The sequence below is a fragment of the Melanotaenia boesemani genome, chromosome 18 (assembly GCF_017639745.1).
Source record: "Melanotaenia boesemani isolate fMelBoe1 chromosome 18, fMelBoe1.pri, whole genome shotgun sequence".
Lineage (NCBI taxonomy): Eukaryota > Metazoa > Chordata > Actinopteri > Atheriniformes > Melanotaeniidae > Melanotaenia > Melanotaenia boesemani.
This window is the reverse complement of record NC_055699.1, coordinates 8071163-8093632: the sequence shown is the minus strand read 5'-3', so window position 1 is coordinate 8093632 and position 22470 is coordinate 8071163. Positions and strand designations below refer to the sequence as shown.

General features: G+C 39.6%; 1 protein-coding gene across 1 annotated transcript in view; it reads right to left on the bottom strand.

Annotated features, from left to right (window-relative positions):
- The window catches only part of cdh7a (cadherin 7a), a 143369-nt gene that overhangs the window by 18325 nt on the left and 102574 nt on the right, over positions 1–22470 (bottom strand). The window contains exons 6-9 of the mRNA XM_041969076.1: positions 21694–21881; positions 19484–19737; positions 18391–18527; positions 15420–15541 (exon numbers count right to left, since the gene is read on the bottom strand). Coding sequence (XP_041825010.1) covers positions 15420–15541; positions 18391–18527; positions 19484–19737; positions 21694–21881 — 701 coding nt within the window. The remainder of the gene's footprint in view (positions 1–15419; positions 15542–18390; positions 18528–19483; positions 19738–21693; positions 21882–22470) is intronic.

The window sequence follows — 22470 nt, the reverse complement described above, 5'->3', positions numbered from 1 at the left end:
ACTATGCTGCACGTTCCCCTGATTTTTATTTTTATTTCTCTCTCTCTCTCTCTCTCTCTCTCTCTCTCTATATATATATATATATATATATATATATATATATATATATATATATATATATAGGTCGTCGGTGCCTGTCGTGGCGGTAACCCCCGAACTCGTTGGTGGACACCGACAGTAAGGGATGCCGTCAAGCTGAAGAAGGAGTCCTATCGGGCCTTTTTGGCCTGTGGGACTCCAGAGGCAGCTGATGGGTATCGGCGGGCTAAGCGGAGCGCGGCTTCGGCGGTCGCTAAGGCAAAAGCTCGGGCGTGGGAGGAGTTTGGAGAGGCCATGGAGAATGACTTCCGGACGGCTTCGAGGAGATTCTGGTCCACCATCCGGCGGCTCAGGAGGGGAAAGCAGTGCTCCGTCAACACTGTGTACAGTGGGGATGGGGGGCTGCTGACCTCGACTCGAGACGTTGTGAGGCGGTGGAGGGAATACTTCGAAGACCTCCTCAATCCCACCAACACGTCTTCTGATGAGGAAGCAGAGTCTGGGGTAGCTGGTGCTGGCTCGCCTATCTCTGGGGCTGAGGTCGCTGAGGTGGTTAAAAATCTCCTTGGTGGCAAGGCCCCGGGGGTGGATGAGGTCCGCCCAGAGTTCCTTAAGGCTCTGGATTCCGTAGGGCTGTCTTGGTTGACACGCCTCTGCGGCATCGCGTGGACATCGGGGGCAGTCCCCCTGGACTGGCAGACTGGGGTGGTGGTACCCCTCTTCAAAAAGGGGGACCGGAGGGTGTGCTCCAACTACAGGGGGATCACACTCCTCAGCCTCCCCGGTAAGGTCTATTCAGGGGTGCTGCAGAGGAGGGTCCGTCGGATAGTCGAACCTCGAATTGAGGAGGAGCAGTGTGGTTTTCGTCCCGGTCGTGGAACAGTGGACCAGCTCTACACCCTCTTTGGGGTCCTCGAGGGGGCATGGGAGTTTGCCCAACCAATCTACATGTGTTTTGTGGATTTGGAGAAGGCATTTGACCGTGTTCCCCGGGGACTCCTGTGGGGGGTACTCCGGGAGTATGGAGTGCCGGACTCGCTTGTAAGAGCTGTCCGGTCCCTGTACGACCGGTGTCAGAGCTTGGTCCGCATTGCCGGCAATAAATCAGAATCGTTTCCAGTGCGGGTTGGACTCCGCCAAGGCTGTCCTTTGTCACCGATTCTGTTCATAACTTTTATGGATAGAATTTCTAGGCGCAGCCGAGGTGTCGAGGGGATCCGGTTCGGTGGCCTCAGGATTGGGTCTCTGCTCTTTGCAGATGACGTGGTTCTGTTGGCTTCATCGGGACGTGATCTTCAGCTCGCACTGGAGCGATTCGCAGCCGAGTGTGAAGCGGCTGGGATGAGAATCAGCACCTCCAAATCCGAGACCATGGTCCTCAGCCGGAAAAGGGTGGAGTGCTCTCTCCGGGTCTGCGATGGGGTCCTGCCCCAAGTGGAGGAGTTTACATATCTCGGGGTCTTGTTCACGAGTGAGGGAAGGATGGAGCGAGAGATCGACAGGCGGATCGGTGCGGCGTCCGCAGTGATGCGGGCTCTGCATCGGTCTGTCGTGGTGAAGAGAGAGCTGAGCCGAAAGGCAAAGCTCTCGATTTACCGGTCGATCTACGTTCCTACCCTCACCTATGGTCATGAGCTGTGGGTAATGACCGAAAGAACGAGATCTCGAATACAAGCGGCCGAAATGAGTTTCCTCCGCAGGGTGGCCGGGCTCTCCCTTAGAGATAGGGTGAGAAGCTCGGTGATCCGGGAGGGGCTCAGAGTAGAGCCGCTTCTCCTCCACATCGAGAGGAGCCAGATGAGGTGGCTCGGGCATCTGGTTAGGATGCCTCCTGGACGCCTCCCTGGTGAGGTGTTCCGGGCACGTCCCACCGGAAGGAGGCCCCGGGGCAGACCCAGGACACGCTGGACAGACTACATCTCTCGGCTGGCCTGGGAACGCCTCGGGATCCCTTCGGATGAGCTGGTGAATGTGGCCGGGGAGAGGGAAGTCTGGGTTTCCCTGCTTAGGCAGCTGCCCCCGCGACCCGACTCCGGATAAGCGGAAGAGAATGGATGGATGGATGGATGGATATATATATATTATTTTCCCTGATTTAAATCCCAGGATTGAGGATGTTTGGGGATGGATGACAAGGGAAGTTTACAAGAAGGGATGTCAGTTTCAGACAGTGCAAACCCTTCATGATGCCTTCACCACATGGAGTAACGTTCACACCCTGCTGGAAACACTAACATGGAGCATGCCTAAACAAATTTTTGGAGTCATCAACAAGAATGGTGGCGCTACTTATTACATAGTCCTTTTGGTTTGTTTCTGGGACTATAGTCTTAAACGTGAACAGCTGATGAACAGTCTGAGCTTAAATGCAGTTTTCAATGAATCCCTTGCTCTTCAGATTGTCTCTTGCTCCCATTTCTTCTTACTTACAACCTGTTACGATCCTCTATTGCACAATATAAATACTTGTACTCTTTTAGTCAGCAGTCAAGTATTTTACTAACAACGGTAATATATATAAACATTAAATATTCTTAAAATAATAATTAAAAAACATTTAATGTCATTTAAATGGATGAGTTATATATGAATTACTATCCTTTGCAGCTATGAGGGAATAAAAAAGACACAGAGACAAACTCCATGTGGGCCTCTGTCCCTCTCAGAGGGACGCTGCTGATGTCAGAAGATGTGTGTATAGTGAAGTGTTAAATGTAGTGTGAAGATGTCCGTGATGTGTGACACTGTTGTCCACAGCTGTACAAAGTGCAACCTAACCTGGGAATTTTCAGATATATTTTTGCCTTGCACTGTACATCCTCTGAGTGGGAAGATTATTCACTTACTTAAATAAAACTAACTTTTAAACAAGACTTTAAAATGTGTTTAACCCAAGAGACAATCCCTATTTTTTTTTTCTTTTTTCTACTTGATAATAAGAGATGTTGAGGATTACTGATGTTAACTGAACACATGCGAGTCTGCTCCTTAATTCAATAACCTACTTATCTGCAACACTTGAATGATGAGTTTTACAGAACTAATTTTGCTTTGACATGATCACTTTTTTTCTGAAATGTAACATTAACTATAAACATGTCTAAAATGATTGATAACTGAATAAACAAATAATTTATCTTGAAACTTATACAGCATTTTTTTTCTCTTCCTAAATATTGATATTGTAAAATGCACGTTGCTTTCACTGACCTGTATCCCTATCCATCAGGTTGATTTATATGTTTTTATTGTCTATTTATTGATCTTTTGTAATGGCAAATGTGGCAGCACTTGTGTAAAAATAATACTAATTTAGCAACAATTTCCTCAAGAAACAATAAAATACATTCTATGTTATGTTATGTTATGTTATGTTATGTTATGTTATGTTATGTTATGGTGCTGTTTTATATTATATGATATTATTGTATTCTATCAGACAAAATATTTATTTTTGTTAATCTGAGAAAGACAATACAGATTTTTTTTTCCCCACAATTCAAAGAAGGCGAAAAGTTGGAGAACCATTGAATTCATCCTTCCATCCATTCATCCACAGCCAGGGGTATGGAATTGTGTATGAACAAAATCTGGTAATTACAGTATCAAACACATTACTTTTATTCTAATATCTTAACCGCCATCAGACATACTGGCCTTGAGCAGCACATTAAAACATGAAATACAATGCCACTACATGCTGCTACACTAATGCTGTCCAAAATAAAGCTGCATGCTGTGCAGTCAGGCATGTCTACTTCATTATTAAGAATGAAAGTGACTCATGATAAGAACTGCTCTAGCTTGAGGCACTGCAAGAGAAGCATTTATATTTCTGAGTTAAAGAAGTGAATACTATTTGTTTTGCCCCACTTTGTTTTATCTCTGAACCCAGGACTAAAGAAAATCTTACTCCATTTATTACACAACAGGGTCGACAACTCTAACTATTACAGGAAATCAAATTGCCAAATAAACCAAATTAACTTCACCCACCAGCATGTGCTCCACTGATGATTTGATTCACACAAACTATCTAAAAAAATCAAGTTAGCACTTTTCAGGAAACAAAATAACAAGTTTAACAGTTGACTGCAGGGTGGAAAAAAAAGAGAAAATCTTGCTGAACATGAGAGGCACATCACACATCAAGATGCCACATGGATGACAAATAATGACGCCACCACAATGGCCATCAGAGTAGGTGTCAGTGCAGTAGTGTCCTTATAAATTTACATCAAACATTTGTAGACATTTCTAGAAACTCAACCCTGTGACAACTCACATCCATGGAGAGCATTCAGTAGAGTCTTAAAAGCAATTCTCACTAAATTATCACTTCTCCCAGCCACAAACAGCTTTGAGCTGAACATCAAGACGGAGACAAAATTAAGGGAAAAAAAAATTAAATTGCAAGGAAGAGATAGAAAAAATAAAAGCCAATGATCCATCAGGGCTGAGACATGGATTATCAGTTGTCAGCTGTGATTAAATGCTGCTGGTTACAAGCTGTCAGGTATTAAGTGTTTGTGTAGGTGGCAAACGACATCCTGCCAATTATTAAAACTGGCATGGTGAGTGAAAATTTATGAATATCTTGCACTGTTTTGTTGCAGAAATTAAAATACTTGGTTTTTCTTTTGCAAAAGTAACCACAAAGTATAATCTGTCTGTTTACAGTTCAGTATTGCAGAGCATGGGGGATTTAAAACTGGATCAGAATAGTAAAAAGGTTATCTTTTCCAGCTCAAAAGCATTTGGGATATGTATATAGACAGATGGAAGTGATGTTTGTGTCAGGATCAGATCAGTGGCAGACAGATGCAACAACTGATCGTCTAAACATGCAGCGTATGCAAGCGCCGCGGCATAGCACAGAGGCTGCCATTGATCCTGGAATCATAATAATTCAGATGCCGCTCACTCTGTTATGGAAATTTCACTCTGATAGAAAGCTCTCTTTGTGGTTTCTACACTGATGATGAATCCTATACACAATTTGAACCCTTTGATGTCCTTTGAATACTGCAGGTGGATTCAGAGCTTATCTTGAGGAAGGTTTTCATTTCTCACTGCAGTGGAAAAGGACTGTAAATCATCTCTAAATCAAACACTTTGTAATGTATAATGCCTTTCATTAGTGTGGCTCTGATCCAAGGTGTTCCGGTGAACCATTGGTGGGGAATCCTCTAATGGGCTGAGTAGGAGATAGGGGGAGAGAGACATGGCTGTAGACATAAATTCTCACTGAAAGACATTAACGGCAGCAGCCGACTGGTGCCTGTCGCAAGGAAGGACTGAGGGGGCCTATGAATCATTGAATTAAAGATTTCTTGAGTTTACACTTGGCTGCATGTCAGATCAAAAAAGATATTAGAGGACAAAGGTGTCTATTTGCAGCTTTGAAGTAGAAGTAGGCCTGGTAGTAGCTCATTCATTCGTTAAACTCAACGCCAAACATGAAAGACTACAGCAGCCAGTAAGTAAATAAAATCACCTCTAAAAAATAAATAAATCATAAGGAAATAATAAAGAGTGTCCACATTCTGGGGTGTGTCAGCAAAAACACCATGAGCAGCAAATCTGAGCTCAATTAATCAAATCCGTCTTGTTTTCAGAGGCCAATTAGTTAGCATGGTGCTACATGACTATATTGTGGTTGGCCTTTACGTCTTTCCAGTGTCAGGACTTGGGTTGGCTTATATTTAATCCAACTGGACAATGGAAATGTTTTGTTTCAGGCCTGTTCTAAAAATCTTGAGTATAAAATCAACAAAACTCTATAACTTGATAAAACCCACTTCTCTCCCTTCAATAGATGTTTATTTCTATTTATCTATTTTTAAAACTATAAATATAGTGTTTCTATGCAAATCTCTAAGTTTGTTGTTAAGAATTAGTGGTTAGTAGTTGAACCAAAAGCAGGAGCAACTAGTTCCCAGTTTGGTCTTGGGAAACAGACATCCTCTCTACCTTTCAGATTAGACTCAAAACTTTACTTTTGGATAAAGATTATAGTACATTTCATTCATTTGTGCTTGTAATTTTCTTTCTAAGCAGGTAGGGCTTAGTTAGACACCTCTTTTCTGTCCTTTCCAAGCCCAATATTGAGGCACATGATTGCTTTTCCTGGCTCTAGCTCTGCTGGAGATTTCCCTTCCTGTTTAAAGCTTTATTTTTTTCCTTTTCACCATTGCCACCCCCATCATGAACAGGATGAGGGACTCATTCTGGTGAAAAGATTTGATGCAATCTGTTGGTTTCCTTAGCTAGACAATTATTGCTGCATTGGCGTATATGAACACAACAGGATTATAATTGGACTACAATGAACTGGACTGAATTGGACATATTTTTTAAAAGTACCTTAAGATGACTGTCATCATTTGCCACTATACAAATAAAGCTGAATGGCACTGAAATAAGTTGAGGTACAACAAATGCAGCATGATGTGAGGAGGCTCAGCAATTCTACTTTGAACTGGATGTGTGACACAACAGTACCCTGAGAATCAGAACAGCTTTCTGAATAAGATATTTTCAGACCTTGGCAGCCCTACACAAAGTGAGACGATTGTGTTTATTTTCAGTTTTTGAGCTGGCAGTCACATATGGAGGACCAGGAGGGTCTTTGAAATAGTAATACAGCGTTTTGATGATGAGTAGTAATTGTGAAATGAAAATATAATAGATTGATAGATCAATAGATTGATAAACATGATTTCAAATTCCACAATTAATTCATACAAAATTAAATCAAATTGAATTTTTTTGTAATTACACATTTTAAATTGAAAAATTAAATAGGAATTGCATGTGAATAAAAATTCATTATTAAATAGTTTGATTTGTACATGTAATTTCAAACACTTTTTCCAAAAGTGGAAATAAATAACACAACATTTAATTATAAATACCTTTCCATTTCATACATTTAAAAAGGCAATTCCCTTTTCCATTCCCATCTTCTTATTCCCCTGGCATTTTTTAATCCTTTTTGGAATTAGATTTCCTTAATGGTTTACCCTCTGCATTTAGCTTCTTGAGTAGTGATAGTTAAACCAATCACAGCTGCTCATCCATAACTAGCTCTCTCATTGGTTAGACAGGTGTCTCTGTCTTGAATCTCAGAACCGGCGAAGCAACTTTCACAGAAGCTCATATTCTGAATGCTGGATGGATCCTTCAAAGTTTCCTTAAAGCCTTTGTATTTTCGGCGTGGAGATCTAAGCCCAGAAAGTTTAAGGCCAGAAAGTTAAATAGTTCTACTTTAATTAAGATTATATGCATATATATATATATATATATATATATATATATATATATATATATATATATATATATATATATAATGTTGATTTTCTCAGTTTGTTTTTGTGACTTTTTTTTACAGGTTTTATTTAAGTTAAACAGCATGTGAACTGCCAGGTCTCAGTTAACGTCTTTGTAGTCTCATTATATAAACGCTTTATAAAAAGAAGCAGTTACCAGTAAATAACAGGTAAACAAAAAGTGGGTGTCGAAGTGTTAACAGTAATGTGTCTTTATATGTTAAAGTAAAGAAAGTGAAGCAGACTCAAAGCTCTTGGTCTTGCTAACTTTCCTCACATATTTTTTTATTTAAAAAAAAAAAGAACTCAAAAAGTCAGTGTTTTTCTTTATTTATTTAATTTTTTTTTGTGGTGATGTAAGAAATAGGATGGAGTTGCATATATATTCCAAATGATTCTCTACCCTCACTATCAACATCAGCTTTAACAACAGCACAGTTCTGTCTGCAGTCCAAAGCCAAATTCAAGATCTAGACTTTTTGATTGAAGTCTCCTCTCCCTGGAGCGTAGTTATTTGGATTCCCCAGACCATACCACCTGGGTGATGGAGCTGAACCTTCACAGATGAAATCCTGACTGTTCACTCAGTGCTCCCTCACAGTAATTCCACAAATAGTATCCTGCCAAGGAAAACGTGTCTCTTCTCACAGTGTGCAGCTCAAACAATCAAGATTTAACGCTACCAAAAACCTGAAGTGTGTGAATGAACTGCATTGACCACAGTTCACTGTAACCTTGACCACAAGTACCTGTGCTGCTTCGAGTTGCAACTTAGACTCTGATTATAGAGGCTGAAATGTGGCCTCTTTAATGGGGGATGTAATGTCATTCAATGTAGCATGGTTAGACTTGAAAGTTAAAATCTGAGTGATGATGAGCTCAGATCACACTTCCTTTTCTTTAACACCTGCTAGACAAACACTACAAGGCATTTAAATTCCTATTCCTCCAGTTCTTTCCAGTCTAGTTATAAGTAGTACACCATCTTAGACAGGTTATTATCAGATTCTTAACGTATATGGTTGGCTCTCCAGCTAAGAGCCTTTCATTTAAGCCACCTAAGCCCTGTTGGCAGATGACTCACACAATAAGATCAAGCCAGCTACTTCAAAGTTGAACCAAGAGTATAAATAAGCATTGGATCAAATAAGTGGCACTCGTTGCCATGGTGATATGACAGCTGTCACCAGGGGTTGTGTTGACGAAGGAAGTGGTGAGCATGCTGTTTTCACACCCCTCACTCTACACTGTCTCCTACGACATCGACGCCCCAAACATCACCCACATGTCACACCCGATACTTTGCTCACCGACCCATCAGCAGCACCCACCCACCCGCACATCAAACCGCTATCACACAGACACACACATGCACATTTATAAGTTGTATTAGCGATCAATATTTACTATTCAACAAATGACATCCTTCATTCTCTTTATTGTACTTTTTTTTCAAATTTTCAGCTAAGCTCCTCGGTCATTTCACATCGACTGTCTAAGTCATTTGCTGAGACTCATCAGGCTTTTCACAAGGCTGTTTGCTGACATGATCCTGACAAGCTGAAACTGCTGAGGCTAAGTCATCTCCTGGTGAGATCTGTGATTAAATTTGCCCGATGCTCCGTCTTTTTATAGAACAGACACCAAGCTGCCACATGCTTATGTTTCTGCGGCCTATGTACCGTGGCATATCTCTTTTCATCTCTCAACATGATGCAACACCTATAATAAACTGATAATGTAGATAGCGTCTGCAGGTGTGAACACGTTCTCTGCTGTTTGGTGACTGATGGGACAGTTGAGGATGTACTTTAAGTAGGGAATAGCATGGAAGGTAGTTTTGATGAGAGGCAAAAAAAAAATTAAATCTGAGCCCACTTCCTCTGCTTTTTAAGAAAGCTAAAAAGGTATATATATATATATATATATATATATATATATATATATATATATATATAGAGAGAGAGAGAGAGAGAGAGAGAGAGAGAGAATAACCAAGCTAAGATCCTGTTGGACTTCCAGATCCAGACCGACAAAATGGTAATGGCAAACCGGCTGCACATTGTGGTGATGGACAAACAGCAGAGGAAAGCCGTTGTGTTTGACATCGCAATACCAAGTGATTGCAACATCAGGAAAAAGGAACATCAGAAACAGGAGACATACCAAGGCCTGAAAAAAGAACTTGAGAAGGCCTGGAAAGTGAAGGCAACAGTGGTGCCCATGGTCATCGAAGCACTCGGGGCAGTAACCCCCAAACTGGAAGAGTGGATACAGCAGATCCCAGGACAAACCTCAGACATCTCGGTCCAGAAGAGTGCAGTCCTAGGAACAGCAAAGATACTGCGCAGAACCCTCAAGCTCCCAGGCTTCTGGTAGAGGACCTGAGCTTGGATGGATGAGACCGCCCACGAAGGGCGAGGGGACAATTTTTATTATATATATATATATATATATATATATATATACAGTATCTCACAGAAGTGTATACCCTTATACCCTTCACATTTTTGCTAATATTTCATTATATCTTTTCATGGGACAACACTATAGAAATGAAACTTTGACATACAGAATATCAAAGTTTAGTTTTTATAGTTTGGTGTTCTGAATATCAAAGTTTCATTTCAGTAGTGTTGTCCCATGAAACAATATAATGAAATATTTGCAATATATATATATATATATATATATATATATATATATATAGTGAGAGCACTAGCTCATCGTTTATGTACCTACTGTGTCTAGTTCTGCATTACTTTGATGCTTAAGAAAAAAACGTCTGGTGTTATAGGGACTTAGCAATGGATGACTTTTAGTCTAGTTGAAAGGTTTCTAACTGACTTGGAAGTGTCTGAATGAATTAATTTTGTAAATTCTAAGGGAACCTCAATACTATTTTAGCATCTGCTTTAAAACAGGACACTTTGAACCTTTATTAAAGGAAGGAGATAATTGCTGCAACATTCAGTAATGCTTGACTGTTTTCATCTAGTAGCTATGATATGTTTAGATATGTGGATAGAAGAGTCAGTAGTCTGTGACAAGAATATCTTTCACTTTTCTGCCTTTTTCTTTCCATTTTTGAATGATTAACCTTGATTATCAAGTGATATATCTTAAGATAATGCAGGTCATGTGATGTGACCGTTGTGAAATGACAGATAAGAACGAGTTAATTAGATATGTGAAATACTTATTAAATAGATTCAGTTTTAGTGCTGCAGACCCACATCACAGCTTTACCTATCTATGGTTCGATACTCATTGTAACATGGTCGTCTTTTCCTCTGTCCTTCGAAATCAGGACCTCACATTTTCTCACTATACGACTGCACCCGTGCAGATTTTAAAGATTTTTATCATGTTTTGACTTTCTTGTTACTCAAAAGAAGAGTTTTGTTTGGTTCCAATTTGCAGCAATCAGTCGCTGAGGGTTTTGTATCTTAATTCAGCTAATTCAGCCTCACATCAGCTGTGGCAGCATCAACTGCTGATTGTGTTCGTAAATGAGCCAAATTACAAAAATTAGCTAGAAGGGTACTTGGAGAACACAGTCCTTTGCCAAGCCCTATGCCCCATCTTGCATTTCTTTTAAAGAAAGTGATTCAAATCTGCACCAAAGTCAAATGGGTTCCTCCTCTGCTCATTGCTCCATCTCTCCACCAACCTATGTTTGTATTTGGAACATTAAAACATTAAAAACTAAAGTCTTGGAGCTTTTAATAAAAGCCACAATTGTCCTGCCACCCACATTTGGTAAACATGAATTAATCATAATCCCACATTCCCTCCCAGATGTTAGAGAGGGGCAGGCAGCAGGCTATAGGGAAGAGAATGCCAAGTCCACTCATGTCTGTAATGGTTACACTGAAGTGACTGTACAACGTGACCCCCCCACCTCCCTCCTCACTGTCCCCACGGGTCCATGCCCCTTCCACCTCATCATGATATCAATTAATATTATGGCAGAAGACAGACGCACAGATGAACCGTAACAAGTGGCATCTCTGGAGAGAGCCATTGCCATGAGACTCTGCCTTAATTAGGCCTGAAAAATGGCAGGTTATTCCATCCAGGCCCTCCCTGTTAATCTGTGCTGTACAGCCACAGAGTCAGCTGTAGCCCCAACTGGCAAATGTTATTATTTCATCTTTGTGGCAGCTGTGAATAAGCCAATGGGCGTGACAGCCAGTGGGCGGCCGGAGATTTTTTTAACAAAGCTTTACTGGAGCGCACATGTCGTTAGTAAAGCCAACTGTTACCTGCTACAGCCATGTATACAGTACACAACAGGAGCATTTTCATTAATTAGGAAGCAGGGAGGTGGTAGGGTGAATATCTGACAGGTAATGAGTCCACCCAGTCTGTGTGCTAACAGAGAGTCAACACCTAGTTGTGATTCAAACTGTGTTTTCACATTCAAATGTCATCCTCTTTCCTTCCCTTTGCTCTCTATGTGTTTTTGAGTGTAAATTTCATGATGAAATTTCCATCTTGCCTGCCTTCATTATGCAGTCTGGAGGTGCGATCCCACTGGTACACTTCAATGCTGCCGAACAGAGGCTAGATTTGAATGGGATTGAATAGAAATTGGAAGAAATGAGAAATTAAAACAAAAGTGAGTGTTGCTTCTCTGAATTAGTTAGTCATCATAGCGATCAGGATGCTTCACATCCAATTATAGTTCATCCGAAACACACGAGGTGCAAATATATTTTTGATTTTCACATACAAGAATATGTGTAAAACACAAAAATCATCATAAGTTGGCATATATATCCTTTGGCTATTTGACATGTAATATAAATATGACAGTACAACAGGACATAAAAATGGTTTGTTACAGTTTTTAAAAAAATACCAAAGCATTCACTTGTGTTTTCGTGCTTGTTTGTTAAAACCGACTGTAAATTCTTAGATATAACAGATTAATAAAAGTTTTTACTCTGTTACACACAAAGAACTCACTTTTGAAGTTGAATGTTAACTTTATTCACCACCGCCATTTTCACAACAACTCATTTCACTCCATTTACTTCACAATACCAGACCTCCGCCTACCTTCACAATAACAGTATACATATGTTACCACCATGAAACAAATACAAAAGTATGTATTACACAGTTAAACACAGTTACTGTATTTCAAACTTGACACACTCAGGTAAAGAAGTTCCCTCTGGATCATGGCTGGTCAGGGGGAAAACATCTGGTGGACGGAAATTCTCTGTTAGACATTGTTCCTTTGTGTTTAGAAGGAAGAATGGTTCTCACAGGGGGAATGGATCTCGGGAAAACTGGTCTCGACACAGTACTGGCTTTTTGTCACAGTAAAAACCAGCTTGTAAAATCTTCCCACTAGCTTTTAGTCCTACTTTACCTGAAAGCCAGCGGTTACAGTGACTATGAAAGCGACTTTTAGCTTTAGTATTTTAGTAGGTTTTGCTGCCCGTGGTAACGAGCAACACCGCTTAACAAAATTGAATGAAAAAAGTTAGCTTTAGGCTAATTTAGGCAGTACTGTTAACTTACTTGTTAAGAAAAAACTGGCAACTTCAAAATTCCTTTTAAAATCTTTCTCCTTCTTGAGCTCCTTTTACCTGGTGAAGTTGAACACGATGTTTTTGATTTTTTTGTATTTGTCTTTTTTTGTATCGTCTGGTCACGCTGTATTTTAAGTCTCCTTTTTCGCTTTCATGGCGATGGTGAAAACGACTCCCATGCTGCTGCTGCATATGCATGGTCCTGGCACTCTCTTTTATCTTCTCCTTCCTTGTCTCAGTGTGCTGGCTTGAAAAAAAACATGTAGTCGGTGCTATTTGTCCCTTGCCAACAGCTTTAGTTTCAAGAATGCAGACCGTCATGGCGCTTCCCTATCAGTCATATGCTTGAATCTAAAATTCTTCGCTTACAAGAATATCATAATCACAAAGTAATAATGTCATATTGTTAGAATAGGTCATAATACACCAATGATAACACATATGTACATGCAAACAGCAATTTTAGCCATTAAACAGGAAATGTTACACAATGTTGCTTTAATTTTCAGTGAAACAAATATGTCTTTGTCCCGTGTTAAAGTAATGCATCTCTCTTCTCAAGTAATGAATTCAAATCAGTTTGCCATTTTCTTACTTACTAAACAAGTAACTAATTGAGTATTAATCACCCATCCAATCCTCCAGAAAGTTTTCAAACCTGTCAATGCGGCTCAGTAAAACCGTTTTATTTTGTTTGTTTGCTTTTTTTCAAAGCAACAAACTACTTTATATGTTAGGAATGTTTTCACTAATACCAAGCTGACATCAGCTCCAAGCCACAGTAGCAAATTTTGAGCCTATATGGACAGAATATGAATGCATCCCATCATCCCCCTGGATGGACGAGGACAGAGGTCTTCACAGGCAGTGGCAGGAGCTTCTGGCTACGCTCTTGCAGCCCAGCTGTCAATGAGATTGGATAAGCAATCTGTTGGCTTTAGCTAAGTAGTTACAGATGTGCTTTATCTTTTTCTGCTGATGACGCCTTCATGGGCAGTAGCTGTTCTTATGTCCTGCATGCTGATATTATGATGAACGAATTTGTTCCAGTTTCTTTGAAAACATTTATTAGGCACAGGTGGGAAGAAGTGCACACATCATCAGCTAAATTTGGAGGTGGCTTGTGTTGCTTTACTTCTAATAATATTGATGGTAAGTGGCAGGATAGTTAATGCATTATTGAGAATTTCTGTGATGTACATTTTAGACTACTGATACCTTAAAACAGCTTTAAGTGTGTATTATGAAAATTTGCATCCTGATCATTTCTATATACATTTAACTTTATATTAATGCAATGTTATGTAGGAATGCTAAGGTTAAGTTTCAATTGCAGGTAGTGCCAGACAAATAGCATTCATTCTGTGTTTGTGAAGAATGTGTAGTAAACAAATTCCACTGACTTTTGCATTCTGTTGAGTCTGTTTTCATGCCTCAGCATAATAAAGAAGTAAAAGACAACTTGACAGTTGTGAATTTATTTGTCAACAGTTGTTTAATAAAGAATTCAGTGACATGTGCTCTATTATGTACTCAATCCTCCTCCAAATTAGCTCTGAATTTAAAGTAATACATGATAAAAACTCAAGGCAGCAACAAATGCTGAGTATCACTGAGGTTGTGTAACCTACTGAAAAAGGAGCCACCATGGTCAAGCATTATGCACACAGAAAAAAACAAAAACAAATACACATGAAATACGGTCTCTCATTTTTGCAAATGAAATCGTTTGCTGTTTTTGTTCACCCTCCCATGAGCGCAATGACAAACAACTCCAAAATATGAATGCAAATAGCATATTTAAAAGGCCTAATAGCTATTTCCAATACAATGCATCATTCTGATCAATTGTACTTATTCAGGTCTGCACGCCTCCTGTAGCCTTTGCCTCTGATTGTATTTTCCAAATGCCAGGACCAGACGAATCACTGCCACAAACACACAAGTCATTTACCAACAATGGGGCTAAATACGATGCACAGGCACATTTTTTTCCCCTCCCTTTTCCTTCCTGGAGAAAATCTCCAAGCCCTGAATTAATCTGCTAACCACTGCAGGATACTGCTTCCCCCTGTGGTGAGCATCTAATTACATCAGGCTTTAGAACGGTAAATCAAACCATTATAGAACAGCACTCCATCCCACCATTAGATATGACATTCAGCTGTAATGTTACTACGGATTAAGACTACAGGCAGGAGCCAGGAACAGTCATGAAAAAGTGAATGAGAGTAACTTCTCTAATGAACGGAAACACCTGCAATGCCTGCAACAAAAACTTAAAGTTGTGTCTCCTGCTAATGATGCTGTCTACCTGGCATAACCAAAAGCTGTAAAGTGGCTCCTGTTTGTGCTGTGGACTTGTTTTGAGGAACAGAGTGGAGAGTTTTAATGGCTGAGAATCAGCAGGCTGTCTTTGTGTGTCAAGCTTCAAGCGAATACAGCAAAAGAAAAAAGAAGGGAAGCTGGACCAACTGCAAAAAATGTTTCAGGGTCTTACCTGTCCTGGCATGGTGTTTTCACAGAGGAGAGTCTCATAGTCAATGGCAAAAACTGGGGCGTTATCATTTATGTCCCGCACTGTGATGAGAGTGATGCCTTTCCCAATTTGCATCGTGTCCTCTGAAAAAGAAGGAGAGGAAGGAGTATTAGTTTATGTCACAGATTTCAGCAAAACCTCCTTTAATTCATATGTAACTCTGCCTTAATGCATTTGGCCAGATTATGGGATATTGATCTTTCACATGTGTTTTAATTAACTGCTGCTGTAATGAAATATGCAGTGTGCTTCCAACAGCTGGTGCCGTTACTTCCTCTGCTGTGGATTAGCCAGACTGATATGACTTGGCGCAGGCTTGTTTTCGGGGGAAAACTGTGTGTGCAAGCGAACCATCTTCCACGCAGGGCTTCACGCCTCTCTGTCTGCTTGACACACACTGATGGCTAAATGGCTGCATCTGAGAGCAAGATGATGATTTAGTCTGGCGTCCCCACGATGCCGACCAGAGATGACGCTATGACATTCGGGTGATAAAAAGGGCGCACAAAGCCTGGGGCCAAAGACTTGTTGTCATTGGCTTGGTCTGAATGGAGTGGATGAAATGTGAGTGACTGCAGCTCAAATGCTCAGAGTCCATGCACCCTCTTCTGTTAGAAAGAACTCATTTACTATAAATACTGTCACAAGACAGTGCAGGGCAGAGGATTTTTGTTGCCAGTCCTAGAACTCAAAGATGTTTTCAACTAAAAGAAAAGTGCATGAGTGTCACTGAGTGTCAGAAGTGTGTACCTCATGCAAGAGGGACTGTTGTGACATTTCATATGGCTATTATTATATGCTGCCTTCTCTTTGTTCTATATCAGGCTAGCGTTAACACACGGGAATAAACCAAGAAATACATTTCTGTGCTGTGAGATGTAAATAAAAACACAGCTTTGAAGCAAAAAAGCATAAAAAGGCTCTGAAGAAAATGAATATCCTTTTCACACAGTGTTCAGTCTTAAGATATGAAAGAAGAGGAAGTGCCAGGATGACAGGCTGGTTGTCTTTTTTAACTTATACTTATGTGACACAGCTGTCTAGAATGCTCAGTGTGCTGATGATTGTTGTCCACTATGTTTGAAAGACGACATTGGAATGATGGCAATGCGAGGGATAATAAAAATAATTAAAAAAAAGGTGTTCATGTCCTTGGAGCATTGACAGACGAACAAAAAGGCATGCAACACTTCTTCACATCACATTAACATTGTTCACCCGTGGGTGAGACCGCCCACCCTTAGTCAGCATCTTGTCCCCACAGCTCACGGAGACATGGAGGTCAAAATGACCGTCCTGTGTGTGAATTAACATTCCCCGACAGCCCTGCAACAACCCCACAACCCCACAACTCCACGCTGTAACGTCCACAGCACAGCAGACCGATGGGTATTGTTAAAGAGCTCAAATTTGATTTACTCTTTCTTTGTAGCTTTAGGCAGCTAAATGACACTTTACAAAGCCCCAGAATACAGAGAGAGTACATAGAGTTAAAAATACACTACATTTGCTAGTTTAAAATGTCAACACCTTCACCCGTAGGGGTTGAGGACATGAAAGACACAGCACTGTTCTGTTTGCAGCACAAAGCCAGTTTCTGATTTTCAAGCTAGATATTGTAATATTAAAGATACGTTATAGCAGAAATTGTTAACTTGAATAAAATATCTTCATTGACATACTTGCATAGTCACTGTGTCTTGAAAATAGTTTTTCCATCCTGAAGGGAATTTGGAGTAACTCTTCAAATTGTCACCTTGTAGGAATTATGTTTGAGTTTGTTTCCATCAACAGATTTTGAGCTTATCAATCATAGGCTGCATACTTATCATCAACAGGTGGCATTGTTGCACATGGCCCTAATAAAAAGCCCAGAGGTTGTTAATTGGAAACACAAACCAACTGCCTTAGATGTTTGGGAGAGAAAAAAATAAATCAGAAGGAGGGCTTTGAAATTATTTTCATTACATTTTGACTGTCTTAATGTCAGCGAGTGATGGCTAGGTTTAGACAAAATCTCCTTAGGCAAACATAAAGGCATTTTGCAAAAAAAAAAGTTTGACCAAACTGCAATTTTCAATTAACATTTTGTTATTACTAATAATAAATTAAGCATCAAAATACAATGGAAGCATGCCTATGTATATTATTCCTCATGCTTTAAAGGCACCTAGCTTTAGCTCAGTGCATCATGGATGGAAACACAACACAAGGGTGTACAGGTTGATTTTGACTAAGGATACTGCAAACTGGCTGTTAACCAGTAAGGTTGCACATGGCTGTGGGCTAGGTAATTTGTGAGATTCAGCACAGATGTGCGAGCCACAGCTGACACTGACACTGATGAAGACCTAGTTGGTCGTAACACATTGGTCCTTTTTGATTTTCTGCCATGTAAAAATATAAGTTTTTAATAATTTTGAACCAAAATGCCTTTAATCATTTTTGTGGGCCACTTGCTCTTTTAAGAAAAGCAAAAGTGTTTTTTTCTACACTTAAAACTACCAGCCTAATCTACAGAAAAGAACAATTTACATCTGATGTCCAGTGACTATTAAAAAAAAAATCACGAGTATATTTTAGAATTAAGAATTTGCTGCGTTTGGTAATGTGAAAAGATTTATCCAAGTTGATCTTGTGAGTGTAGCTTGCTAAAAAAAAGTTAATATTTTTATTGTAAAACTGTCATTTGCTGCAATTTCAATAAAATAGAAAAGCACAAACAGTTCTTGAACGTTTTTCTCCTGTAGTTTTGGTTATGGAGAAGGGATACAATATCTAAATGTCCACACATTTCAAAGGCATCATTTCTCCTGTGCCTGCTTGTGGCTGCTCAGAAACAAATGCATAGTTGTTTTTCAGTGGAGAGGTTTAACAAACTGTTTATTCTCACTCATGTAGCAATTGCAAGGTTTGCTGTTGGTTAACTTACGGCTCTCAATGGCAAGAATAGTGAGGTTATGGACAGAGTTGGCTTCTCGGTCCAGAGCTTTAGCTGTGCTGATGACCCCACTGAGAGGGTCCACGTTAAAGAAGCGTTCCATGTCTGTGTTCCTGTCAATGGAGTACCTGGGCAAAAATACAGATACATTTTTAAGTGATACACTTTTATGAATTACTTTTTAGAGCAGTAGTTTTTTGTTCTGCTTGTTTTCCAACTGGCCAGTAAAAAGAATAAACAATGACAACTTTCAAAACTTGAATTTTAACAGCCCGAGTGAAAACAAAGCTCTATTAAATTTTGAAAAGGCTGAAGACTGTCTACTTGTCCCTCAACACACAACTTTAATCAAGCCCTTTCAATACACATCAACTCATAATTCTAGAGAAAATTACAACTTCAATTAGCATACATCCAAGGGGTATTATTGCAATGTAATTTGACTCTTGTGGCTACATTAGTTCCACAATAATTTTAATTCAAACAGATGGAGTGAAATATATTACTGATTCTGATAACAGTCACAGGGGCAAAAAGAGGCAATCTGAAGCTACAATGGTGCAGTAATTAGATTTTCTGATTAAGATTACTAACAATCCTAACAGACCAAGCATGAATACCATACAATATTCATTCAATTAAGGCAGAATGGATGGGGATCTCGATAGTGATACTGCACAGACAGGCAATGCGAGTGCTTGTTTTGAGCCATGAATGCCATGATGCAAGTGTCGAGCTTTGACCCTCCTACAGGAATGCCCTTCTTTAGCTCAAGAAGGCATTTTACTTTTGCAAATGCAGCACTACTTGGCCTACAAACCATCTGGCACTGCCTTTGTGACAGCCTCATGGGGACTCTCAAGTGTCTGTGGCATCTGTGTTTACAGATGATGTGGAGTAACTGTAAGAATAACCCCTTTAATTTGATCAGTTTAGATATCTGGAATATGCCTCTTCCATGACAAGAAGCTTAGTATGTTTATTACTTGTTGAAAGGGACTACACAGTATCTGAAAATGATTGTTTTTCATCAAATGCCTGCCTTATAACTATGTTAAAAAGCAAATGGAGAATTTAGTAGTACCTTATTGCACTGCTGGAGGTATCCGGGTCATGGGCAGAGACTCTACCTATTGAAGTGCCCACTTGGGCATCCTCTGAAACATCCATCTGGCTATGTGGTGTGGTGAAGATGGGTGGCTCATTCACATCTTCCACTGTCACCTTCACTGATGTTGTGTCGCTAAATGGGCCCAAGCTCAAGAAGTTGGAGTCAATATTTCTGTTTGTGGCTTCTATTCTTAGAGCAAAACTGCTTTTTGTCTCGAAGTCCAAAGGCTGAAAGAGACAGACAAAAGGAATTCACTTTTTTTGTTGCTGTTATTAAAAAAAAGAGTTGGAAAAACTATAAAAATTTAGTATTTTCAGTGAATTTATAAACCATTTACACAATATTGCAACAGTTAAAGATGAGGGCTATTTAGACCAAATACGATTCCATGCAATCAGACAAAGTAATTTGGTGACGGATTATAGTTACTTTGTTCTGTGAAAGAAATAATGGCTATAAGACAGGTGCCGACGTGGTGAAAAGCTCTTTGAGATGAATGTGGTTGAAACATTTTGTCTGGCTTATTGAACTCTCCTTCGGAACATATAATAAACTGCTGCAGCACATTGATTTGACACTTTCACTGTCAGGGCGTATCTCCAGTGTTGTAATCGTCTGAGTTTGGTGGAAAACAAACAAAGGGTCGAAGCGGCCAGGCTGACAAGAGCTACTCATTGCCAACAAAGGCTCTACCCCTCCTACAAAAGACGGACAGCAATGAGCTGTCACATCACCGTGGCCTGGGGAGACCATTTTGAGTCTGAAGCCCTGAAATCTGACCTATCAGCCATGTGCTCTGAAGCATGCAAAACTGAGGTAAGAATATGCAACAAAAGTCCTCTATGAATGAATAAGTAGCTTATCATATTTAACTTGTCTAGTTTATGTTTATTAAGTGGGTGGATGTTAGAAACAATCATTTTAAGTTACACTTAAGAGCTGTTGTAGTAAACCTCCAAGCATCCATGAGGTGTTAACTTTGATCAGATGTAGTGATGATGGTTACAAAAAACTAATATTTTGAGTTGGCATTATCGGAATTAACTTGTAATTGATCACATTCAGAAACAGTAAGAAGAATCTGAATTGATAATGTTAGAATGATTCCCGATTCTAATCTAGAGGAGAAACACAGCTAGACAAGACAAGCACAGAGAAGAAAATGAAAATAGAAGTCCTTCAATACAAAAGAATTTCTCTGGTCTTTTGTAGATCTCAGTGGGCTTAACACAGGCAAAAGAAAAAATCAACCAATTATTCTTTCATTCATATGCAAAATTAATGCTTCTTGTTCAGTACTTATGCCACTGAATTCTAACTAATTTCAGCAGGTAATGTTGACAAATATTGCACTCAGTCAATGAAATCCTGCAACGTTTATTCATACAGCATTAGGAGGACTATGAGAATATGGTGCAGAGCAAAGGTAAGACTGGCTTTATCCATTACATTTCTCTTACATTTAACTAATACCATGAAAAGATCAATAACCAACAAGCTTGAGTCATTTTATTACTAATAAAATTTGACATAAAAAGCATATTGTAGAAATATGTTTTACTTTTCTTGATGCTCAGTGAGTTAGTTACATAAAAGAGAGACTATAGTTGTTACAAAATGTTACTCAGCAAGTATCAATTATTTTGGCTGTGTATTAATATTTACAGTCACATGAAAAAAGGAAAAAAGGGAAATCTATTAATTATGAGATTTAATGCATTTAGTTTTTTACATATTTACTTTTCCTAATTAATTTAATTTGGTCACATAAACTTCAAATGTAACTTTAAATTAATTTTAGACAATGCACCATAGAGCAGCAGCAGCAGGACATGTTTTATTACAATAACTGCAGCACACTAACAGTTGGAAACAAAAATGAGTGTGGGAATACAGCTTGTACAATCAGAGATGGAATCCAGTGAAATGTTTTTTCAGAGTTTGCAGACTTAAAAAGAATCTCTACACAGAGTTGAGTGTGCTTTTGAAGTCACAGCACTTTCATCCATATTCCAAGCAGCATTTACTGCCAAACCAGCTTATAAACAGATCTTTGTGTTTTATTGTCTTTCAAAAGCGTGGATATAACATCATTCATCTGCCTGAGCTTTTCCTCCTTACTCCTTCCCAGTGAAATAGACAAGTTTTATGTTATGACAATCTGTTTGTTGTTCAAGCTATACCTTTTGCAAGATAATAACCCCCTCTTGTGTGTCCTCGTCTGTTGTTATGTTAAACATGCCGGGCCCGTCACCGTCCATGATCCTGTAGTCCATCTCCGCATTGGATCCTATATCAGCATCTGCTGCTTTGATTCTGGCCACCACAGATTGCACGGGCAGTGACTCCAGCACTGTGTACTGATAGCTCTCTGGAAAAAGAAGGACAGAAGCAGGCGCTTGTAATGGATGTGCTTCTTTTTTCTTTTTTTTTTTTTTAAAAAAGCATTATACTGACTGGCAGGCAAAGTGACATTTAGACCTTTTTGTCTGTGATTCAGTCTGCAGTAGGAACAATGGAGAAGGAACAATCAACTATGCAATTAAGACTAAAGGAGAGGCCAATCTCAGTTTTCTGTTAGTTTTACCTTTAGCGGAATAGGTGAAGCAAAATAAGAAATTCTTAATTCTTGCCAGAACTGAATATAAGGCTCCCACTTCAATCAAAACAACAAAAAGGTAAGAAGAAAGGAACAACAGGAGTCACATTTAGATCCCTTTGTTACATTTCACAGTATGAAATGTCCACTCAAGGATTCTATTACTCTCAAACTCTCTATTGTGCAGCCTGAGCTTTTGTTTGACCCCCTGGATTTAAAGTACTCTCATAAGAATAAAGAAGGGAATCATATTCATAATCATAATCTCCCCAATCACCATGGCAGAGCTCATTACCAGACCTTTCTGTGTTCCTCACAGTGTCTCCCTCAGCCACAGTCTAAATGCTAATCTGCCTGACAT